Source organism: Xiphias gladius, chromosome 12 (assembly GCF_016859285.1).
Source record: "Xiphias gladius isolate SHS-SW01 ecotype Sanya breed wild chromosome 12, ASM1685928v1, whole genome shotgun sequence".
NCBI lineage: Eukaryota > Metazoa > Chordata > Actinopteri > Istiophoriformes > Xiphiidae > Xiphias > Xiphias gladius.
The window spans coordinates 2,343,784-2,367,555 of NC_053411.1; the positions used below are offsets into that span (position 1 = coordinate 2,343,784).

Sequence of the window (23,772 nt, forward strand, 5' to 3'; positions counted from 1 at the left end):
TGAATGGGCTGAGGACCCCTTGACCGGTATCACTGTATATATGACTGTTTTCATTTTTTTTGGAAAGTGAATATTAAAACTAGCACAAAGACGTGATGAAAAAACAACCACAAAGAGATGCAAAATGACCATAATGAGATGAAAAACAACCACTCTCTCACTCTGGGTGTCTTGTTCTTTGTAGGAGGGATAGGGGCCCTTTTATAAGCCTGTGTCCAGGGGCCCATTCCCTCATTATCTGTCCTATGCTCTAAGCTATTTGGTGTTACAAATATTAGCTCTTCGTTGAAATAATTTCATATTAAAATATTTACAGTTGTTTGTTTGCCATTCATATATTACACTGTATAAAAAAATGTAACAATTGATAATGTACAGTTTATTATTGCCAAGAACTTAGGTCTATGGGTGAGTCCTAATACATTTTTACTCATTTAAAAAATACGCCCCCTTCTTTAAAACTTTGCTCCAGTCTGGCCAGTCCATCCAAAAGTTTCTAAACCCACCCCTAAGTATTAAAACTGAAAACACAGGATTAGAACAGGCTATCACTCTCAAACTGTTTGACTGCTCTTAATACAGGGAGTAGTTAAATATTAACTCAGTGATAAAACTTTTATGATGCTGCTTAAAGTTTATTTTGATCAGTAATGTTTGTAAACACAACTATAAAACTGATCAAAACACTGTAGTAAACTGATCATATTTCAATAAAAAAAGAATAAAAACTTTTAGTTCAACGATAAAATTGTTTAAATGAATGTTTGCCCTCATTTTTCTACACTCAATTCAGAATTCAAAACAGAATTTTGTAAATTTTCACATATTTATTAAAAAGGAAAAACTGAACTATCACATTGACATTATTATTCAGACCTTTTGCTATGATACTTGAAATTTAGCTCAGGTGCCTCTCATTTCTCTTGATTGTCTTTGAGATGTTTCTAAACATTGATTGGAGTCCACCTGTGGTAAATTCAATTGATTGGACATGATTGGAAAGGCACACACCTGTCTATATAAGGTCTCACAGCTGACAGTGCATCAGAGCAAAAACCAGGTCATGAGGTTGAAGGAACTGCTCAAGACCTGGGGATGGCTACAAAAAAAAAAAAAAAAAAAAAAAAAAAAATTAATTAACTAAATAAATAAATAAATAAATAAATAAATAAAATTCTGCTGCACTGAAAGTTCCCAAGAACACAGTGGCATCCATAATTCTTCTATGGAATAAGTTTGGAACAACCAGGACTCTCCTAGAGCTGGCCGCCTGGCCAAAGTGAGCAATAGGGGGAGAAGGACCTTGGTAAGAGAGGTGAGGAAGAACCTGATGGTCACTCTGGCTGACCTCCTGAGATACTGTGTGGAGATGGGGAGAAACTTCCAGAAGGACAACCATCACTGCAGAACCCCACTGATCTGGGCTTTATGGCAGAGTGGCTGGAAGGAAGCCTTTCCTTAGTGAAAGACACAGGAAAGCCTGCTTGGAGTTTGCAAAATTGCCACTAAAGGACTCTCAGACTGTGAGAAACAATATTCTCTGGTCTGATGAAACCAAGAATGAACTGTTGACCTCAATTCTAAGTGTCAGGTCTGGAGGAAACCAGGCACCGCTCATCACCTTCCCAGTACCATCCGATCAGAGAAGCAAGGTGATGGCAGCATCATGCTGTGGGGTTTTTTTTTTTTTTTTTTTCAGTAGCAGGGACCGGGAGGCTGGTTAGGGTTTGGGGAATGTTGAATGGAGCAAAGTACAGAGATATCCTTAATGAAAACCTTGTCCAGAATGTTAAGGACCTCAGAGGGGGCCAAAGGTTCACCTTCCAACAGGTCAATGACCCTAAGCACACAGCAAAGACAATGCAGGACTAACTTAGGGACAACTCTGTGAATGTCCTTGAGTGGCCCAGGCACAACCCGGACTTGAACTCAATCGTACAGCTCTGGCTGTATCACTGTATATTTCAGGCCTGTGGTGAGATGCAAACTCTAGTCTCCTGCGTGAAAGTCAGACGTGTTACATGCCCATCCACAAGTCTTACCATCTGCCTGGCTACATAAAGGTCACACAGGTCCCTGCATTGACATTGGACCTATATCATGAGGCGCAGAATCATACAATATAGACGTGATGACTTTAAGTCAGGGTTGCATATGTGGGAGGCGATAACCTTAGAAAATGCAAAGTCTTAGTATGTTGCTCATTTCATCCCTCAGTTTTGAACTGTGGGCTGTAAATGTTAGTCTCCAGTGACTTTTATCTATTTGTACTCCAGGAACTCATTTCAAAGTCACAAATGAGTCCTTGAAGGTGGCTGCTATGGGCTCCTGTTTCTTCTGAGGCTTTGCTGCGGCTGACTTCGACCTGAACTTAGTTGCATCTGCATGCGTTGGTAACAGACTGCCCACTGTTGGTGCCAGCCTGCTTCTGGGTCTCCTGACCAGACACACTCCCACTGTCTCCTCCCAGCAACAGAGCCATGGTTTTATGAAATTGAACATGAAGCATAACATGACCATTACTGATGGTGTACATAAATACCTTTTTTATAACACATAGAACGGGTACATGGGGTCAAACAGCCCATTGGCGGGGTCCTCCTGATGACTTAAAAACTTGCTAAAATGACAAAGTGAGCAACCCAAAAATAATCCAAATAAGACTGCCATATCTTTAAGAAGGTATTTTATCCTTTTCTCAGACTATATGTGATCTTTTCAAGGGGAACACGGTTGCTCATCTAAGAAAACGATTTAGCTGTAAAGAGAACTTTTTGTTTTATAACAAAATGTGACAAACTGGATTACCTGCTTGATCAGCAAGGTTCAAGTACATTACCATCAGGGACCAGCAATGACCATCATAAACTGGTTTCAGATAGATTAGCTAGGTAATGAAAAGTGTGCATTGAAGCCTCTTCAAAGAAGGCTAAAACTCTCATATGGTACTTTTTGTCCTCTTAAAATAGTAATGTTTGAATACATTATACTTTGTAAGCCTGTGTCACCAATATTGATACTAACAGGAGATAAATATATTTGTACTTCGTTTTGTGACTCCTTTTGTCCTTTTGGTCCAGAGACTGGACATATTTCAGTACCATGCATCTCAACTGACATGATGTAGACCATAAGAGATGGAAGAACCCCTAGAACTACTTAACTACTTAAGTCATCCTCTGGTCAAAATACACTGCATCAGTCACACTGGCTGTCTTCCATTTTTGACTGATGTGTATTTACAGTAGTTTATGTTTTGCACATTGTAATGCTAGTCCAGTCTGAGTTCTGATAATCAAAAGCTCCAGAGCAGCTACTGAGTGGACCTCGTGGTGAGATTATTTTGTCAACTAGGAGTCCAGTTTATTATAAGTTTGTGTAGTGTTTGTTTTTCCCAAATCAAATCCTTTCAGTGCAATGCATTTTGCCCGCTGAGTGTCAAATCTCAGATGTCTGAGTGTTCTTAAACACTGCTTGGCATCTGGTTTATGCTCTTAGATGTCTCCAGCTGCCACCTACCGGCGATGTGTCCTATACCAGATCACACCGTCTTCCTTTAAAAAAAAAAAAAAAAAAGGTTTTATTTTGAAGGCTGGGTCCGGAAGTCCTTCTCTCGATGCTCTCTGGGCGAAATGACTGTGGCATGAGACTGAGCCAGTCGTCCGGGGGAGCGCCAGCCAGCAGGTCTTGACTGTTGGTGTGAATATGAGAGGAAGTCAGATGTGTTAACCTGGTAGTCAGCCGGTGTACAGGCCGCTGCACAGCAGCATCCATCTAAGCGGGACTGCCCGACCGGCCCGGCGGCTGCTGTCGCTTCCTAACTGGCTAGCTAGCTAGCTAACCTAAACCCGCTAACTTCACCAGTTTGAGGCGGTTTAAGGGACGAACAGTGTGGGGAAAGCGGGGCCTGCGGCTAGTACGACTCGGTTTACAGCTGCCCTGGAGAGCTTAGCACCCCGGTTTATTTTCCGGAGCAACATCCTGCTAAGATGGGTGAGTAGACAGCTAGCTAACCAGCTCACTCTGCGCCGAGTTCGCTGACAAGAACTGTTTTCACCATTTATTTAAACCATAGATGGTTATCGTGAAAACGCCTGCAAGCAGTCACATATGATTGACTGTTAACGTGATGTATCGTGCATTAATGCCAGAATAGCATTTCGTTGACCCGCATAGTTTTCTGCTGTATTATTCTAACGACAGTCATGGGAAAAGTCGGCTTTTCCTAGCTCGTGTGTACGTGCGCGTGTGTGTGCGTGTCTGCCTCAGTGCTCGGGTGGGGTACCTTCCCTGACTCCATCCACTATCCGCTCTTAGTGGTCGTCATTTTTTGTTTTTTCCCTTTAGCAGTGCTAGCTCTGCAAATATTATGTATTCTCATTGCCTTTTGTTCTTGCCAGATGTAATTGAACTGGGACTTGAAATAAAGGTCCCAGTTGCTACATGAATGTACATCCCCAGAAATGGTAGTGTGCTGTTGATGGTGTGGATGGCACTCCTCCATCTCCACAGCTGTTATGCAATAGGATCCAGCAGCCCAGTGTGTGTTGCTGTTTATACTGCACTGCTCTCCATAGTTTTACTGTTTGTACTGGTTCTCTATGAGAGACAAACACTGGTTACTGGTTGTTTGAGTAGAGGCTTATGACTACGCGAGTACTGCATCTTCATGAAATTTAATACAGATCAACATTAAAAGCCTGCTGTAGATTCTCTAAACAGTACCTCTGTATCCATCACATTAGAAAAGATAGTGTCCCTACGAGGCAGTGGCATTCCTGAATTGCATCTACAACAATGTTTGTTTGACAGTTTATGAGGTATTTTGCAAGGATATAAGCCCAGGCTGGAATCACTCATGTTATTTCATATAAGACATCCCGGGATGGAGGGATGGATGTGTGGGTTGTGCAGTGCACCAGCAACTGACAGAAACAACCAGGTCACTGCAACAGTGTCTGCAACCCTTATGCAATGTAGCATCACCTGATTTGTAGGCACAATGCTGGAGTGACCGTTTAGAAAATTCCCAGTGTTACTTCAACAAGTCATAGCATTATCTTAGTCTCTATTGATTATCAAGAAAACATAGGAGATGTGTGTCAGCCTCTAGACTAATTTAAAGTGCATTCTGGACCAAACACGACAGGTCAGTCCTAATCAGGTTTATGCCCAGAATGTAGACTGCACAGACTGAACTGAAAACTGGGCTCTGAATCAAAATGCAACCAAAGCAGAGCTGTATAGACCTATGGAATAAACATCACGCTGTCTACAACACATGTGTTGCATTTAAACTGTTTAATTAATAGGTATTAATCATGTATTAATATCAGTCTATTGGATCAGACTGTAAATAGATCTATATAGAGTATAGAGCCAGTAAAGCAACTTTAATGGAAATGTGGAGCAGTTGTCAAATATTACAGAATGCAACTCTGTTTAACATTTCTGATGTTCATTAAGCTCATAGTCACTAATATATGATGTTATGAGGTATCAGTTAGCCTGTAATTAGTTTCTTTTGCTTATTAATAACAATAATAGGAATGATAACCTAATCATTTGTCATAGCATGTGATGGATGCACACCAGTTATAAATTATTGATTCAGTTACAGTGGTTAACATGGCTGGCAGTACAGCAGATTGGAGTAAAGAGAAGAAGAAAGAAGACAAGTCAAGCAGACATATACAGGAGAAGAGCTGTTCACAAAATCAAGGGGACAAGATGTTTCAGCTACAACTGGTTTGCAGGTTCCTCATTTTGTTGACTGTTGAGACAAGAAGTTAGCTTTGGTAGCTCCGATAAACTACAAGTGTAGGTAGCCATCAGTTAAATATAACAAATGAAATTTAAATCTCCAAACATTAAATCTCCAATTTCATATTCATATGTTTTAAATTGCATTGGAAATAAAGGACTGTTTGTTAATATTCTTTTTGCCAGAGGAATTATAAATCGCCCCCAAGAAGGCAGCAGTGCAAACTGATGAGTGGGTGGGTAGTATCTGTCTGAATACAAATCTCCCAGCTGGTTCCCTGTGACATCACTGGCTGTGCTGACCAGTTTAGCTAAGATTTTTTTTTTAAAACCGAGATGCCTGTACCAGGATGTTGAATTCAAGGTTAGCACTCGTTCTACCAGTGCTTCATAAACAGTCTCCAAAAATATTAGGTACTATGCATTTGTAACTTGTTCTAATGTTAAATTGGAAGATATCCACAGAGTGGTTGTAAATGAATGGCATAGCTAGTGAGTGTAACCTTGGACAAAGTTTGACCTTAATGTTAGCCATATGCCAATGGGCATTATGTCAACATGTTGCATGTAACATGAGTGACATACTGCCAGTAGCACTGCAGTGGCTTACCAGCAGTCAATAATGACATACCACTGAGAATCAGCATATGCTACTGAAACAAGAGTGGCACACATTCAGCTGCTTCAGTCTCAAAAGCAGATAGAATCTCAGCCCTCTAAGCACTTCCAAGGGACAGTGTTGAACAGTTGTCTATTAATGTATGGGTTTGTAACTAATAGCTCAGATTGGTTTTGAATATTTTACTCACTACTTGTTAGGGAATAGTTTTGATAAAAATGTCCATAGAACAGAACTACACTTGAGATGTTGTGTTACAAGGTGAAGTTGTAGGCACAGGTTTTGTGTTGAATTTTTTTCACTTAGAAACATCTGTTTTTTTGGGGAAAATAAAAGTAAAATCTTCACAAGATTAAATGGGGAAAAATTGTGTGGTCCACTGAAAGTGCTTCAGTAAGGGTGAGTGATGTACCATCATATGTAGTGATACAGCATCTACTGTATATTATCACACTCTATGCTGTTTGGAGTTTTGTCATCTTTTTGTGCTTCTGTTTTTACTGTTAATCGAGTACTTCAGTTTTCTGATATGCATAATTTTTCTGGGGCTGTGGTGAGGTATGAAATTTCTGGAGGATTCAAAGATGGAAAACCAGTAAGAATTGTATAAATTTAGATTTAGATGGACCTCTATCATGCGAAAAGTAGCTTCAAATTCCTGTGTACACTGTGCGCCTATAGCTGTTTCGCAATGAGATACATTCAGGACCTGCAATAATTACTTCATCAGTTAAATAACTCTTTGAATTGCACTTGGATGGATTTATGCAGATGCAGCGTATGATGGTTTAAAAGCTTGATCACTATGTGACAGCAATATAAAAAGCTCTCAGTGTAATCTTATACATTGATCTCCTTACTATCTGAAAAACTGTTAATTCACAAGGCCTAAGCCTAGTGGTTAGCACGTGGCAAATTACTATAAATTATTATCAGTGTCAAATACATACTCTTTAATGATTAAAATCTTAGAGTATTTAAAAGTGGAAAAAATATAGTACAAAAACCATCATTTGTCATCAGCATTTGACATTGTAAGAAGATATTCAGTCCATTTGCCTATTCTCTTATCCACTTTCTCTGTTCAGGGTCGCAGGGGATAGAACCTATCCCAACACACACTGGACAGGTTACCAGTCAGTCACAGGGCTATACAATATACTTGAATATTTGTTTTGGCCAGAATGGCACACCTCTTGTCAAACCTGGGTCAGTTGGAGAGGTTTTTCCAAACTGGTGTTCCCCACGAGTTTGGTACATTTGCTGATGTTTGAAAATGGGTGTCAAACTCAAGTGTGGTCTACCTTTAAAGCACCATTGTGTGATCGACTTCAAGCGAGATCCACGTTTGGTAGGGTTCTTATGTGTGAAAACAAACCTGGAATAATTCCCCCTCAAACCAGATTTTTCATGCCCTGCTCTCTCTGTCTGCATCCATTTCAGCTTATCTCTTTTATCATCTCCTTAAATGAAAAACCTGTCAACTGTTGTTCATGAAATGTTTCTGTTTGCAGACAACCTGAGTGAAGCCCTGGAGAAGCTGAAGCTAGCGTCTACAGACAGCGCCACGGACAGCGTGGAGAGCTGTCTGGACTGCCTGCTCAAAGCGCTTGCCAACAACAGTAAGTGGAGCCTGATTTACACTTGGTGTGTAGTAAAAACCATTTTCTTTTGGTCTGTAAAAATCACTGTGGCAATCTGCCTACTCTGGATCTAGTGCCAGTTCTGTAATATTTTCTACATGACTCAAAAATAAATAAGAACAGTCATCAGATTTCAGCACTCTCATTAGTGTGGTCAGTTGTTAATTTAGTAAATCATATCTGGATTGTACTCGGTTAAGAAATGTATGTGTACTAAGAATGAGACCCTTGACTAAGCTGTGGCTGCTTGGTATCAGCCTACAGACACATTTTTGAGCAGTGTGACAGTCTTTGCCAGACAGCTGACTAATGTGCAAGAGTAGACGTTTCATTGTTGAATGAGCAATTCTTCTCTAGCTGATTGTACAGCAGATCTTTTCCTAACTGGAGTCATCGCCTTTCAACACATCTGGTGCTAAACCTGGGTGACTATATTGGTTCAGTTAAGTCATTTATTGTTTCATATCATGGACTGACCAATAAATGCCATTACTGTATACACCGTGTTATTTGGGGCTGTTTCGGGAACAAAGCTGACACTTCTGAGAAAATCATGGTGAAATCTTTAGTTGTCATTCCAAAACTGTTGTCCTCGATAGCACTGTGGGACACATTAACCAACGACAACCTGCATCGAAATTCTAGTCAGTGTCAGAAATTAAAGACCACATTTGTACAGAGTGACTGCTCCTGTGGCCCATGTCTAAAAACCTACTATATATCTGTGCTTAACACCATGTTAAAGTAACATAAAAACAATACAAAGGGTCTTCTGCCATGCTGGCAGCAAAGCTTTGAGCTAAATGCTAATGTCAGCATCCCAACACGCTGAAAATGATAATGCAAACATTCTGATATTAAAGAACTCCCTTTCCGGAAATCGGGTGTCTGCTGACCCCCCGTGGTTTAACTTCTCACCTTGCTTCAGTGATATACAGGAGTACTCCTGGACTCCATGACATCACTGTTGGGTGTGGGGGGAAAAAGCCCCTTTCTGACCACAGCCAAATGCAACATCAGTGATGCTGGGTGTGGTAAGACGTGAAACAGACTTAAACCTTTCAACCATAAGGACATAGTATGTTAGAATACAAAGTGGTAAACACATAGTACAGCTGAGGTTGACGGGAATGTCATTAGTTTTGCATCAGTTTTGGTCTCTGTATTGTCAAGGTACCAAACCAGGCAGCAGGTATTAGCACTGGCCAAAGCTTTCAAATATCTACTGTATATCTGCTTCCACCTACAGTATCTTGCATATAATATTTTCTATTTAAATAGTTGTACTGTACTGTTGTATTCACCAGGCATTCATACCACAATCTGGCATGCTTCAAAATTGATTGTATACAGTCTGACACAGATTTACAACAAAGATTTTATTTGACCCATCTTGCACAGTGTGCCATACAATAAACCTACAAGATCAATGTTATCACAAAGAGCAACCCTTCTCTCACTCTTTAAAATTCAAATGCTGTCATGGTACATTTTTCTTTGCCTATTTTCAGTGATGTTCCTTCCGACCAATCTATATTCTTTGTGACCATGAGTCATTCAAGCTAACCATGTATGATGATTTGCAACTAGATATTGGCAGGGCCATTATATCGGATATTGGATATTAGCTTATTGCTGCTATAGTGGTATTGGCGTAGTTGCTGTTTGGGAACAGTGTTTCGTCCACCAGAGAGCACTGACAGATTTATTTTTCAACTGTAAATTGTCCTACTCGGTACATATTACAATTCTTTTAAAAAATACATTTTTGGACATCTTTATCAAAAATGTTTATGTTAAAAAACATATTAGCTGATACATTGTTATCCGATTTATTTAAACTAGGGATGCACTGCCTGATATTAATCTGATACTGCTGGCAGCAAAGCTTTGATATCAGTCTGATACTGACTCAAACAGCTGGATTGGGTGTCAGTGCCAATAGGGCCAATCTATGGGGCCGATCTATTCAATTCAGTCCTTTTTTTTTTCCTATGCTCACATCTACGTGCGCAACTACATCATGTGTCAGCGGTGCGCCGGTAGACAAGAACATTTTGCAAGAAGGAGAGCTAACATAGCATGGAAGGAGCTAAAAAAAAAAAAAAAAAGGGGTCAGCAGTTTGGAGGTATTTCAGTCTTTCTATGCCACCAAGTTCAGTGGCTACTAGCAATATCTGAGAAGTCAGTATTGGGCGGGGTGGCAGTAGCACAGCAAATTATAACACAACTAACTTAATCAAGCACCTCCAAGACCGTCATGCCAAAGAACACAACAAGTTCAACCAAACAAAAAAAGGGTATGACTTGAAGAAACGTTTAACTTTCTCAGATGGATTGCAAAGGCGCAAGAAACTTCCCAATAATAGTGTGAAAGTAACAAAAATTCCAGAAAAGGTTCTCAAATTCATTATTCTGGATGATCAACCTGTGACAGTCCTTGAAAATCAGGGCTTCCGCCGCCTGCTTGAAAACTTGGAACCATGGTACAGTTATTTGTGATTAAATGTTTACATTTTTTTCTCATTTGATGCAGTTGTATTGTTATATATTAGAAGTTCAATTCCTGATTAATTTGTTGCTGAATTAAAATGTTTAAACTTGAATTGTAATTCCTGTTAATTTTGAAGATTTTTTTACCAAATTGCTTGTGCAAAATTATTTATTATTTTAATGATAAATAACAATTCAGTAAATGTATATACGTAAGTCAAGCTTGATGTTGCCTTACTCATAAAACAATGATCCAGTCTCTTCCACACAGTGAGCCATACAGCTTATTATTTAAACACCGGTAGCAGATCAGTACTACCAGGTATCAGTATCGTATCAGGACTGAAATGGTCGGATCGGTGCATCCTGATTTTAAACTCTCACATAATCATCAATATCAGCCCAATATCAGTCAGTGTAGACGGGGTATGCCATATGTATTCATGTAGGAGTGAGCAAGTTTTACTTGAAATTTAAGTATGTGTTTAGGGCATATAGTTACATCACAAATAAGTATGATGACATTCTGAAAAAAAAAATCTATTCTTAGGGCTGTTCGTTTTTCATCCCCAAGCAGGTAACTCAGATTTACCCAAAATGAACAATTTTGGTCACTTTAATGTCACATATTGTGATATTTGTTTTTACCAGCAATAACCCACAGTTAGAAAGTGATATGACTATAGCAATGTTACTGAGAATATGTAGGCACCTTGTTTTTCTGAAAAGCATGCATTTAATGCGATTGAAATTGATTCTGTTTTTCCACTCCAGACACCGAGGCCAGTGTGAAGATCCAGGAGATGGGCGTTCTTCCCTTGCTCCCTAACCTACTAAACCCCCAGTCTTCCTGTACTCCTAAAGTAGCCAACGTCATAGCTGAGGTGGCCAAAAACGGTGAGGTTCGGTTTCCAAGCCCATCCACCCAGGAACATCCTGATTTTCTGTTCCTCCGTTTGTCAGTATTTAATTTTTACGCTTTTCTTGCTTGTATCCTTTTTGTTTTTCCATGTTTTCTTCATTATTTTGATTTAAATAGAGCAACCTTTGTTAGTGAAGGACATTTTAGAACTTTTGTATGAATTAATATATTTGAATAATTGAACAGTAACATGTTTATTTGACAGGCCATTTCAGACCAGGGCTAAGTTTAGAAGCCCTCCTTGGTTTTTCAGGGCTAAGCTGTCACTGAGTGTGAAGCTATTGTGTATGGATCAGACCTTGCATAACTGCAGTGTCAGAGAGCTTCTATTTTCCAAAATGCCTTTGTGCGAGCACAGGAGAAGAAGCAGAGAAAAAAGCAGACGTGAATAGAACTTGGGCAAGAAAAGGTTTCGATAATAAATGGGTTCTTAGCAGCTTGCAAGACTGCAGCTAATGATCAGTCCCCAGCAGTTTGCCAAGCTTGGCAACCTCCCGCTGGCATATATCTGTCACTGCTTCCGGAAAAGTCTGCAAGCCGCCAAGTTACTGTTGGGCTAAAGACAACTCCTTCTGTCTGACAGTTTGAACTGACTTGATTGTTTTAAAGCTGCACCAGGCAAGATTTAAGGTAAAAACATGTTTGACTTATTAGTATACATGTAAATCACCACTACAACAGAGAAGAGTGTCTCATGCATACTAAAACCCAGCAGATCCACCCTGATTGGCCAAGTGAAAATCTGATTACAGTACGGTCACTGGTGAGACATCCTCTCCATATACAGGTCTTGGTGACTCCATGCTTTCTGTCAGTGGGAAATGTAAACGGTCCCTTAGACAGCAGTGAGTAATCATCCAGAGAAACGTGGACCCTCCTGAGTAAGATTTTTTTTTTCACAGATAGCTGGGTGGGTAACTGAGGATAATAGGGTTGGGTGATACTGTAAGGCAAAGTACCTTTATCTGCCACTGTCACCACATTAAGCAGTTCTGGATAGCAAATGTATTTAAGTGAGTGGATATGGACGAGTTCAGGGCTTTTCATACAGGATTCATTTTCCAGTGCAGACCTGATATTTTTGCTTATAAATGTTATGTAGTTATTGAAAGCAATAAATAAAAATTGCAAAAAGCGTTTATTATTTCTGTAAATTGGCTACCCTAACTGTTACTATGAAAATTTTAAAGAGTTTTTATTTTGGTGAATGGCAAATAGTGACTTGTTCAGGGAACGAAAAGTAGAGGATTTGGACTTTTGAGCTGGTTCTTGACTCAGAATTGTGTGTGTGTGTGTGTGTGTGTGTGTGTGTGTGTGTGTGTGTGTGTGTGTGTGTGTGTGTGTGTGTGTGTGTGTGTGTGTGTGTGTGTGTGTGTGTGTGTGTGTGTGTGTGTGTGTGTGTGTTTGTGTGTGTGTTTGTGTGTGTGTTTGTGTGAGAGAGAGAGAGACTGAAAACAATGTCTTTGTTTCACCTCTGGAATTTACAGTATTCGCCCCCTTACCCAACTCTAGAGGATGTTGTGTACACTTAACAGCGACCATCATACAGAATTTCTAGGTTTCAACATTTTTCCAATCTGTTATTTCTGGTAGCCATAAAATCAGAGTCTTTGTTGTATGAAACTGCCATTTGCTGTTTTAACATGAACTGGAGGATAAAAGAAGATGTATGTATACTATTAGTGGCGTGTGACACAGGATGCCAGATTTCCTGCTTGTTAATATTGACTTTTTCCCTTTTAACTTTCACATTTTGAATTAGCTATTTCATTACAGAAATTTGCTTTATGCAGCTAGTATCTTATATATGTTCCTGCGGAGTGAGGGAGTTTGGTAAGGAAGAATGTTCCAGTTTGTTTTGGATTAGTGTCAATTTTTCACCTGTAATTCATTTTTAAAGGGAATGAGCATCTTGATCATATTTGCTGGAAGTTTTTAGGTTTGCCCAAACTGCAATAAGAACTGGAACAGGAATGCAATTACTACATTTAAAACAAATACTATCATTTAACTTCTGTTACAAATGTGTGTTTGATGCTTTTAACTTCCTTGAACTTAAGACAGTTTTATTCTGACCTGTCCAATATCCTTCCTTCTCTCTAGAGTTCATGCGGAGTCCCTGTGTTGAAGCTGGCCTCATCCCTCCTCTAATTCAGCTGTTAAACTCCACCGACCAGGAGTTGTTACTGCAGACCGGCCGAGCTCTTGGCAATATCTGTTATGACAGCCGTAAGTAGAAGTGTGCATTGCTTAGGGAACATTGAATCCCTCATGAGCCTTGTCATCACCGTCACAGACCTAATAAAAGATATGTAATAAAAATGCTGCTTTTGGGCTACAGTACACACTACTTTGACATTTAGGCATCTGTTTCAATTACACAAGCCTTTAACAGGGTTATAGGATTGCATCAAGGGAAATTTTGTTGAGCTCTAAGTAAACACACCCCATTTACCGCATGCACATAGAAGGCACTGCAGCTTCTGCCTTGCTGTTTGTTAGCTTTGAATACTTGATTTGAATTTCCCCTGACACTAATTGTTTATTTGGAACATACTGTGTTTGCTGAATTACTAGAGTTCATATGAAAATTTACAAAGTAACTATACAATACAAACACGCAAACAGCTACACTCATGGACATCAAATTAAATTAGAATGATATGACATGCATATGTTAGTATGTATCATATCATGTACATACAGTATAACATTACGTGCAATACAAAAAGACAGACGCAGTCAAATTCTGAAAAGTAAGTAGCACTATGAAAATCAGTACTGTCATAATGACAAACACTAAAAGACAAAAACCGTTATCTTACGTCTCTTTTCTGAAGATGCTTTTTAATAATAATTTAAAAGTAAACACATTTGATATAATGTTGAATTGAGTTTGTCCTAATTTTGGGTGATATAAACTATAGCCCGGCTGATACCACCCATATTTGAGAGGTTTAAAACAATAACAAAATATCAGCCAACTGAAACTTTTTAAACATGAACACATATCATAAACAAACAATTTTGATACAAAAAAGTCACCTAGAGCAGGACATTTTACAGTGTAAAATCAACTTGTCAAAGCTCTTTGGTGGACAAACTCTATTATGTAGAGATTGTTTGTAAATTGCTTCAAACCTCGTTTGATATTTCTGTGCTGCTTATCTACCTACATTTACATCAATACCTATACATCTGCAATAAGCTTAGATCGCCTGAAATACTGGCCTGGTCGATTCATCCGTTTATCTGTAATATAAACTGCCATTTTGAGGTACATTTCTCCTTTAAGGTCATAGAAGATGATTCATCTTGAAATCTGGGCCAGATTATATTACTGTGATTATACTGTCCAAACAGAAGAAGTTTGTCTGTACTTTCAACAACAGACCAACTTACAGTTTCCCTTAGCAAATGAAGATTTCAAAGTAAACTACAGTGAAATACAGTAATACGAGTGATATTTATAAAAACTAGGGTGTCAGTTTATCTGACAATAATATGACTTTGGTTTGAAAATTCTGCATGTAGCACATGTGAGATGTCTGCTCTGAGAAATGTCATTAGTGCATGTACCAGTGGAGTATTTGAGTAATGACCTCAGGGACGAGCAGCAGTGTTTAAGCCTGATTTTGCAGCCAGCTTTAGAGGCTTTAATCACAGCTGTCAGTTTTGGTGCATAGTTTCTCATCTTGTTGAAAAGCTGGGTATCTGTGGAATCTGGTGGGATTTGACATTTGTTTGAGTGGAGGGGGGTCTCAGTAAGCTGGCATGGTGTTTTGATAGACGTACTGGGAGAGTGGAGAAGCAGCTGATTGTTACCTTACAGAAACACACACTTGTGATATGTTAGACATGCCTTGGCTAGTTCCGTAGAATAAATTAAACGAGATCTTATGAAATCACTCTCAGGACAACATGATGAAATGGAGTTCTGTACATACAGTATACAGAATACACACTCACCTAGTAGAGATGAAGTGACACATCATCCCTATGAAGTTGTAAGAGCTGTGATTTATAAATTCATTTTATGTCACATTTTTAAACATTTCAATACAACAATATAAATTGACTATTACTTTTATCTCACTGTTTAATTATTGATAGGGCCTTACATTAAAACCATGTTTTACATTTGATAATATGAAGAATTATCAAAACAAAGACTTTGAACTATTCAATGAAGGTATATTCATGTCAAAAATTTAGTATTATGTTTTAAGAAGTCTGAATCTTTAGTGTAATGTATATTCAGACAGCTTTATTCGTGAAGGTAAAGGTAATGAAGGGAAGAGTAGCGTCAGATGTCTGAACCACTTCAAGTGGCGCCTCTATCTGTCCCTAAATGGTTCAGTACACCGTCTACGCAGAGGGCATAGCGTTGAACAGCACATTAGCAGAGCAGTAGCAACTCCAGTGCTCTGTGTGTGTGTCTAAACCGGAAGTATTCAGTCACAGTATTGAATTGTGGGTCATCTGCATTTTGGAAACACCCCGAGCCAAGCACTAAATCACTGTAGCTACACGCATAAAATGCAGGAAAATAAATTTGAGGTGTAAAAATATGTTTTGGGTCACGTATAGCACAAATAGCAAGCTTCTACACGGCAAGCTTCTACACGGCCAGTGTAGACAGCTGGATTGATTAAAATAGGAGCGTATCTGTTCCATCAGATGTACGAAAGACAAACAACTGAAAAAGCAGCTGAAACCCTTTCTCTGTAGACATGCTGTTAGAGGATCCAACAAGCATTTTGTTTGAGCACACTGAATCCCACTGAGTGAACCCAGTCATTCTGCAAAGGAAAGTTATTTTGGTTATTTGTATCCATGGTGGTGTTCTTTAATGACCACAGGTGAATTGACTCAAGAGCTTTAGTTTCATGCTCAGCTTGCTCTTCACCATGATGGTCCAGTACCAGTAAGCCTGCACCTGTATCGATCTCATGCGCCATCTTAACATCACTTGTGAATGGAACCCCGAGGCACTTGAACTGCTTCACTTGTGGCATCCATTTGTTCACTACCCAAAGGGGCCAGTCCACTGTTTCGTGGCAGAGTACCATTGCCTCAGCATTGGAGGTGCTGAACCGTATCTAAGCCTTTTCACACTAAAACTCTCACACAGTTCACAGGTTGATAAAGCTAGAAGAACTCATTCTACAAAAAGGTGATATCAACAAACTGGACGATTTCCACTGGTTGGCTGTGTATAGACACACTGTCCATGAAAATCACAGTATTGGCAACAGAGGACTTTACAGACTCCAATGACCACAAGACTGCTTGTTTTGCTTCAGAGAAAGTGAACCCAACTCTTACTCTTACTTGTAAGGACTGGATGGTCTGTATCAACAGCTCCAGTGCTCCACATTGCTGCAGAGGCCCCCATAAGCCTCTCAGAGGGACACAGTCAAAAGTGGTCTCCAAGTCCACAAAGCACTTGTAGACTGGATGGACAAACTCGCATGACTTCTTTGGTATCCTTGCAAGAGTAAAGAGGTGGTCCCCTGCCCCATGGCCAGGAAGAAATAAACATTGCTTTTCCTGAATGTGAGGTTCTACAGTCAGCTGAAGCCTCCTTTACCAGTACCCTGACATAGACTGTCTTAGAGGGACATCATTAAAGAGAGAAAAACCAATAATCATCAGTAAATTCAATCCAAGTGAAAGAGCAAAAAATAAATTATAAATCTACATATACATATACATCTTATAACTGGGATGAAAGATCATACTTTTTAGTTTCTCAGAAAGCACAAGACAGCAGCACTAGCTCAAGTCTGATGGGCGGGAGTTCTTCCCACTTTTTGTGATTAAGGCCGATTGTTGAGACCGTTATCAATCAATATTTTAGCCATAGAAAATATGATAATAGTATATAAGCTGATACTCATTTAGCATACATTTTTGATGAGGATCCCTTTAATTTGGCTAATCAAAGATACATACTGAGCAGGACATTTTACAGTTGAAAGATAAACCAGTCAGTGTTGTCTGGTGGCTAAAGGAGGTAATGGTGACACTGTAAATGACCAAAAATGATATTTAGGTACTTAAATTAAAAATTAATTAATTAATTAATTAATTAATCAGCTGACATATATGCAGATATATCTGTGATGGGCTAATATCAGCCAATAATATAGGTTGGCCAATTTAATGGTCAGGTTCTATTGGAGGGGCTCTGTTGTTTTGGATATTATATACCCCACTATAGGTATTTTGCTCAAGCCTTTTACGGTAACCACACAAGCTGTTGGAATTGCTGTTTGGTAACGTGTATTTTCCAACCCAACACAACCCTGACTAACTTTTTTTAAAGTGTTTTTCTAAGACCTTCAAATCATGAACAAACTGAGTTCCCAAGACAACTCAAAATGAAACAGTTTGCTGATGGTGTTACACACCCTTTATGAATTAAATTAGCTTTTTTAGGCTAAAACCTAGTTGTTTTGTTCATTTTCCTCAGGGTCTTATATGCCATGCACACAGCTAACAGATGCTTAAGCTGATATAATGGTGAATAACACTTCCCATTGTCAAGCGCAGCTAAAACTGTAATGCTACAGATCCTTGTAGGCAGCTCTCACCTAGGCTGACTTTTGTGTTAGCTAAGGACTAGCCATAACTAAATTTTAAACCCTTTGAAACTAGCACAGCCCAGCACCAGCCACTCTACTCAAGTTCCTCACAGCTCTCTCGAGTTCTGTGATTAACTTTAGTGTCTGTTTATTCCTCTTTCACAATGAAGTCCTACCACTGCCTGTTTGTGAAACAAATTGTTGAGTCAGCATCAGTAACAGCTTCACATGAACATAATAGAATATTACGTAAATGACATTTCCTTGTTGTTGACTGTTCAGGCGTGGCATGCTGCCACAAGTGATTAAAAGTAGCAGACACACTGATACCAAGAGGACTGACTCATGTAACACTTCCTTCGGCAGCTATTCTACCAGACAAAGCCCTCCTAGAGAGACTGTGCATATTTTGTTTCTCCAAAGCAACACCGAAACGAAAGAAAAACAGTAAAAGCAATTGTGACGAGTAACAATATCAAAGGTAAAGTGTCCTTCAAAGGACCACAATTTGGCATAGAGGCTTGATTATGCCAAACATATCCACTGTTAAAGGTCGGTTTATTCAAGCTTCTTTTCTAATTTTTATTTTTTATTTTTTTTTATTTATTTTTTTTTAAGATTGCAGCTCCTTTGACTTTGCTGCTGTTGATTGTATTGAGTTTTAATTCTTGGCTGTAACAAAAGAATTTTATTAACTATGCTGGGAGAGCTTTAGCTTTATTCTGTTGCATACTCTGGAAAGACATTTTTATAAGAAAAGGGAAGAATTATGGCCACCAGTGTCAATTGTGGCTTTAAAGAAATCCAACTCCAGGTTCTTGAATGGGTTTCAATAATAACAAGCCTTTATTGGATGTACAGTAAGTCTCAGGTGAATCCCTATTCACCACACTGAGAATGTAGACTTTGATTTGCTTCATGTCATATAGCTGTGGTCATAATTCTTTCCTTTACACTTATTTTATTAAGCATTGTGACCATTTTATAGCTTTGGTTTGCATTGATTAATATTTTTTGTACTGCTTACTTAGCATTGCTTTCATATGTATTTTCAAGTTGTGGTTATTTTTCTTTACTTTTTTGCTTTGCTTTGTGGTTGATTTGTGTCCTGGCCTCTTTGTTTTGCAGATGAGGGCAGGAGTGCAGTTGACCTGGCAGGAGGGGCTCAGATAGTAGCTGAACACATTAAATCCCTCTACCAAAATACTGAGCCGGAAAATGAGAAGCTCTTGACTGTCTTTTGTGGCATGCTGATGAACTATAGCAATGATAATGGTAATGACCATCTTCCCCCAAGAACAACTGTTAACTAATCTCAACTAATGAGCGAATGTTCTCTTTCTTATACACAGACAGTAGGGTTGAACTGAACCAGAGGATTCTATGCTTTTTTTTGATTTGGACTGATCTTTTTCCTGATCTTTCTATCATGCTCTCTGTTGCTTTTTCAACTTCACCTCTGACGTAATCTGAAGTTACAATTAGTATTTGTTTAGAGCCAGTTTTCCTTGCAGTAGTACCCTTCCTCCCTCTACCGTCCCTTCTGTAAGTCTACTTTATTAATAGATTCAGCAGGTATAACATATTTATTAGCTAGTTCCCCTCCATGCTTTTCAGCCATGGTAGTGGCATGGCTCTAGAGATGGCAGTGTCTGGTCTATAGGTCAGTCCACCGCTTTCTTCCAGACTGAAATATCTCAACAACTATTGGATGGATTGTCATGATTTTTTTACAGATTCAGGGTCCCCAGATGATAAATTCTAATGACTTTGGTAATCCCCTGACTTTTTGTCCAGCGATATTAGCAGCTGAAAGTTGACACTTATCCAGTGAGACACCTCAAAATCCACATGATGATTGGCACAGAATTTTGTACAGACATTCGTGGTTCCCAGATGGTGTATCCAAATGACCTTAATGATCCGTTGACTTTTCCGATAGTGCCACCATTAGGTTGATGCTTGTGGTTTTGAGTGAAATATCTATATAAATGTATCATTATTGGGTGTGTTGCCATTAAATTTATTAAACACATTCATGTTCCCCTGAGGATGAACTGTAATAATTTTTATCTCAACGTCTCATCTAGTGACATCATTAGGTCATTTTTTTTTTCTTTTTGTCCAATACTTTGGTTTACGACCAAATACCCGCAAAACTAACAACATTCTCATCAGCTTCAGCTGTGCTTTGTGTATAGTGCTAATTAGCAAATGTTACCATGCTAACACGCTAAACTAAGATGGTGACCATGTTAAATATTATCTGCTAAACATTAATATGTTAGCAACTTGTCTTTGTGAGAATGTTGCATACTGACTTTGGCTGTAGACTCTTAGTCTTGTTACAGCTCTCCTTGTGTACAGATGAAACAAATAAGGTACAGAGTTTTAATCAGTGAGCTTTAGCAGTCTTTATGCTAAGATAGGCTAATCACGTCCATACTCCGGCTCTTTACTTCACACACACTTCTCTCATCTCGCTCTTTGAAACAAAGCAACTAAGCTTATTTCCCAAAATGTTGAACTGTTCCTTTAGGGTGCAGGACAATATTTATGAACCTGTCCGATAACTTGTGTAAAATGCTCTAGAAATACATTTATCCAAAAATCTAGTGGTAAGTAAAAAGAAAGTCAGACCTTTTTTAGCTTTTTACAGATTTTCAACATAAAATACCAACTTTTTTTTTCTAAGAGTATATAACTGAAGTGATTTCACCCAGATTTTATGCTATCATGCATAAAAGCTTGTAATTTATTCTACTGTTCAGCATAGTTTATGTACAGCTTATGCTCTTTTATATGTCTCTATCTTCATAATGTATCGCAATCACTTTCAATCAACTTAATTGTATTGTACTGTGAATTTACATGATCAACTGTTTTTGCCAGTTTGAAAAGGTGAGAAAAGTGAATCTACACTATATACTTGGATACATTTTGTCAGGACTATCCTGCAGTTTGTGTCTTTGTGATAATAAGGGTTGTTGAGGGCAGCAAGTTTCCGATCTGACAGACTCAGAGCTCCTGCCAAGGTGTCTTTTGGCACTGGATGAGGGTTGGATCTCTTTGGCTTGGTGGTGGGAGGTTTGGGCTGGCACTAACAGAGTTTTTGAAGCTTTTTGCAGCTTTCAGCATCTAGCTGACTTTTCATTTCTAGCTAATGTTGAGACAACTCTCCACTTACTAACACTGAATCAGCTGCATCAGTTGAAAGGAATCTCTTAAGAAAAGGACATGAATCTATTTAACATATTTCTGTGACAACCATGGCAATCAAATATTTACAGTACACACATAATGCCTGATGAGCGTTCTTAGTAGGTCATATAATGTCTACTGAATGTAAATGTTCAGTTTGTCACATAATGTTAGAAACTTTTTATCCTCAATGAGGGTAGTGTTTGATTATATTACTATTAGAGCCAGACCAATACTTGATTTTTGAGGCTGGTATCGATATTATATCTAGTATATACATTGCAGAGCAGAGAAAATTATATTTGTCAGTATTTATATTTTAAAATAAACATTTTTGAATAGAATACCTTTGATTGTTTTTTTGTTTTTTTTTAAAGAGCTGCTTTCAAGATATGTACTAGGCGGGACATTTTACAATTTAAAAATAAATGCGTCACTGTATTATCGGCCAGAGCGCACTATCTGATCTGATCTTGAATTACTTTTCATAATCATAAATGTTTTTACATATCATTCAAAAGTATAATGGTTATACATTGGTCTTTGGGAATACTCTAATTGGCATTAACACTCATAGCTTTGGGATGACTGTTTTCAGTAACTCTCTTTTTAAGTTTAAGTGACCATATACTGTATTTTCATCGCTTGCAAAGGGACATGGTATACACAGTAAGTGGGGTAATCCACACAGACGTGTAGTTATAAAAGTGACTTACTCTCAATTGTGTATTCATTTACATATGTATTTACTAAATCATTTATTTTGACAACCAAACAGTTTGGATTGCCCCTTGCTTAATAAGTGCTAATTTAATCCGTCAGTCATTATGTATTTTAATGGTCATACGGCTTGATTAATGCTCTTAATAGTGACTTACTAAATGGTAAAAGATTTAGTAAGTGTCAGGTGGTGCTGTGTGTATACTTTGTGAACATTAGACAGATTTATTGCTCTACCTTGGTGCTAATATTGTGAATATTTAAGATGAGACCATGGATGAGTTGATAAGTGGCCTCTGTCTCACTCTAGTGCTATTTGTTCTGTGAGGGTCTCTCAGAATGCTAATGCTTCTTGCCCTTCTCACCTGTTTTTCTGCTCTACTCAAGTCAAGTTTGTCTATACAACCCAGTAGCATTAACATTATATCAATATCTCAAGGCCCATAGGACCAAAAACAGTTGTAACAGTAAAAATACAATGTACAACAGTAGGATTATAATTAAACAGAAGTGCAATGAGTCCTAGAAGTGATGTAGTCTCCTCATTATGGCTTTTTGGTTTTTTCGGTCTTTAAATTCTGCCACCACCTGGCTTTCCAAACACTCTGAAAGCTTTAGTTTCATTTGCACTGGAAAAACAGTGACCTCTTGTTGTTTTTTTTTTGTTTTTTTTGTCTTTCAGGAAGCATCAGCATCAGATTTTCCCCTCTATCTGATTTTGGGGAACACTGTAAAATGCTGTGGGGACTGAAATAATGCAATACTTTTTAATAGTGTTTAAACACCGTATGTTGCCCCTTTTTGGTTGGCTCCCAGTACATCATGTCATTACCTAATTATAATACTTTTTTTAAAATCTTAACTTTTACTTTATTTACTTGCTCTTACATGGCTTTATGGTTTAGCTTGTGCTGCTACAGTAAGTCCTGAATGACACAGAATAAGGATCTGAAAAGATGTTTTTGAGTAACTTTTCCTGCCTGCTTCTGTTCTGCTTATCTACCCGCTCTTGTCTCCCTCCACCACTGATTACTTTACTCTGGTTTTGAATAAAAGAGTAACTCTAAATGCTTTCTTTTTTTGCTCTCAGGGTGCTTCTAATAGCTCTACCACTTCTTGCCATAAAATGGCAAATTAATCTACACGTTTCCTTTTGGGTTTTGGGAATCTGAGCCTGTTAATATACTTAATCCTGTCAAAATGTGATGAATGTTTTTGTAAGATTTTACTGTGATTTCCTAGATATACATCAGGCAGGAATGGATTTTTGGTGTCATCGTTACAGTGTGAATGTACAGTATTATGCCCTAAAAGGTAATTACAGGATAATGGTACATGTTAAAACATACTGCAACAGTAGCACAAGTACAGGAAAGTCATAAAGTCAATGAACTGACACAGTAATGTCAGACAAACAGCAATATCTGTCTAAAGTTAGCACTAGTCAAGTAGTGTTACTGGTCACATCAGACCAAGTAAGGCTGTAGCAACAAACCCCTGGGTGTTTTGAATTGAACAATGGTTTATTTGGGTGCACACAAATTTCTCTCTTCATTTTAAAGAGGAAGAATGTGTTGTTTCTTCTTTCAAAAGTGACATAGTCTCACTTTCAGGAATCTCAGGTAACGAGCAAGTTCCTTAAAGGTCTCCCCATATGTTTTTGAAACCAGGTTTACACAAATGTGCACCGTTTATTCAAGTATAGCATTTCAGCTTGATGGCACTGTCAAAATGTGACATCCTTTTCTCTTCCTCTCATCAGCTCCATATTATATTTAGAACAGCAGATCGACTGTGTTTCTGTGTCTTTGTTTTTTTGCA

General features: G+C 38.5%; 1 protein-coding gene across 2 annotated transcripts in view; it reads left to right on the plus strand.

The window, feature by feature from the left end:
* The first annotated feature begins 3,617 nt into the window (after positions 1-3,617).
* rap1gds1 (RAP1, GTP-GDP dissociation stimulator 1) overlaps positions 3,618-23,772 on the plus strand; it is a 33,600-nt gene continuing 13,445 nt past the window's right edge. Inside the window, exons 1-5 of one of the 2 annotated variants that reach the window (XM_040140904.1) lie at positions 3,618-3,993; positions 7,897-8,004; positions 11,293-11,415; positions 13,544-13,669; positions 19,159-19,305. In XM_040140904.1, the coding sequence (XP_039996838.1) occupies positions 3,990-3,993; positions 7,897-8,004; positions 11,293-11,415; positions 13,544-13,669; positions 19,159-19,305 (508 nt within the window). In that variant the 5' untranslated portion in view covers positions 3,618-3,989. The remainder of the gene's footprint in view (positions 3,994-7,896; positions 8,005-11,292; positions 11,416-13,543; positions 13,670-19,158; positions 19,306-23,772) is intronic. The other variant, XM_040140905.1, reaches the window with a different exon arrangement.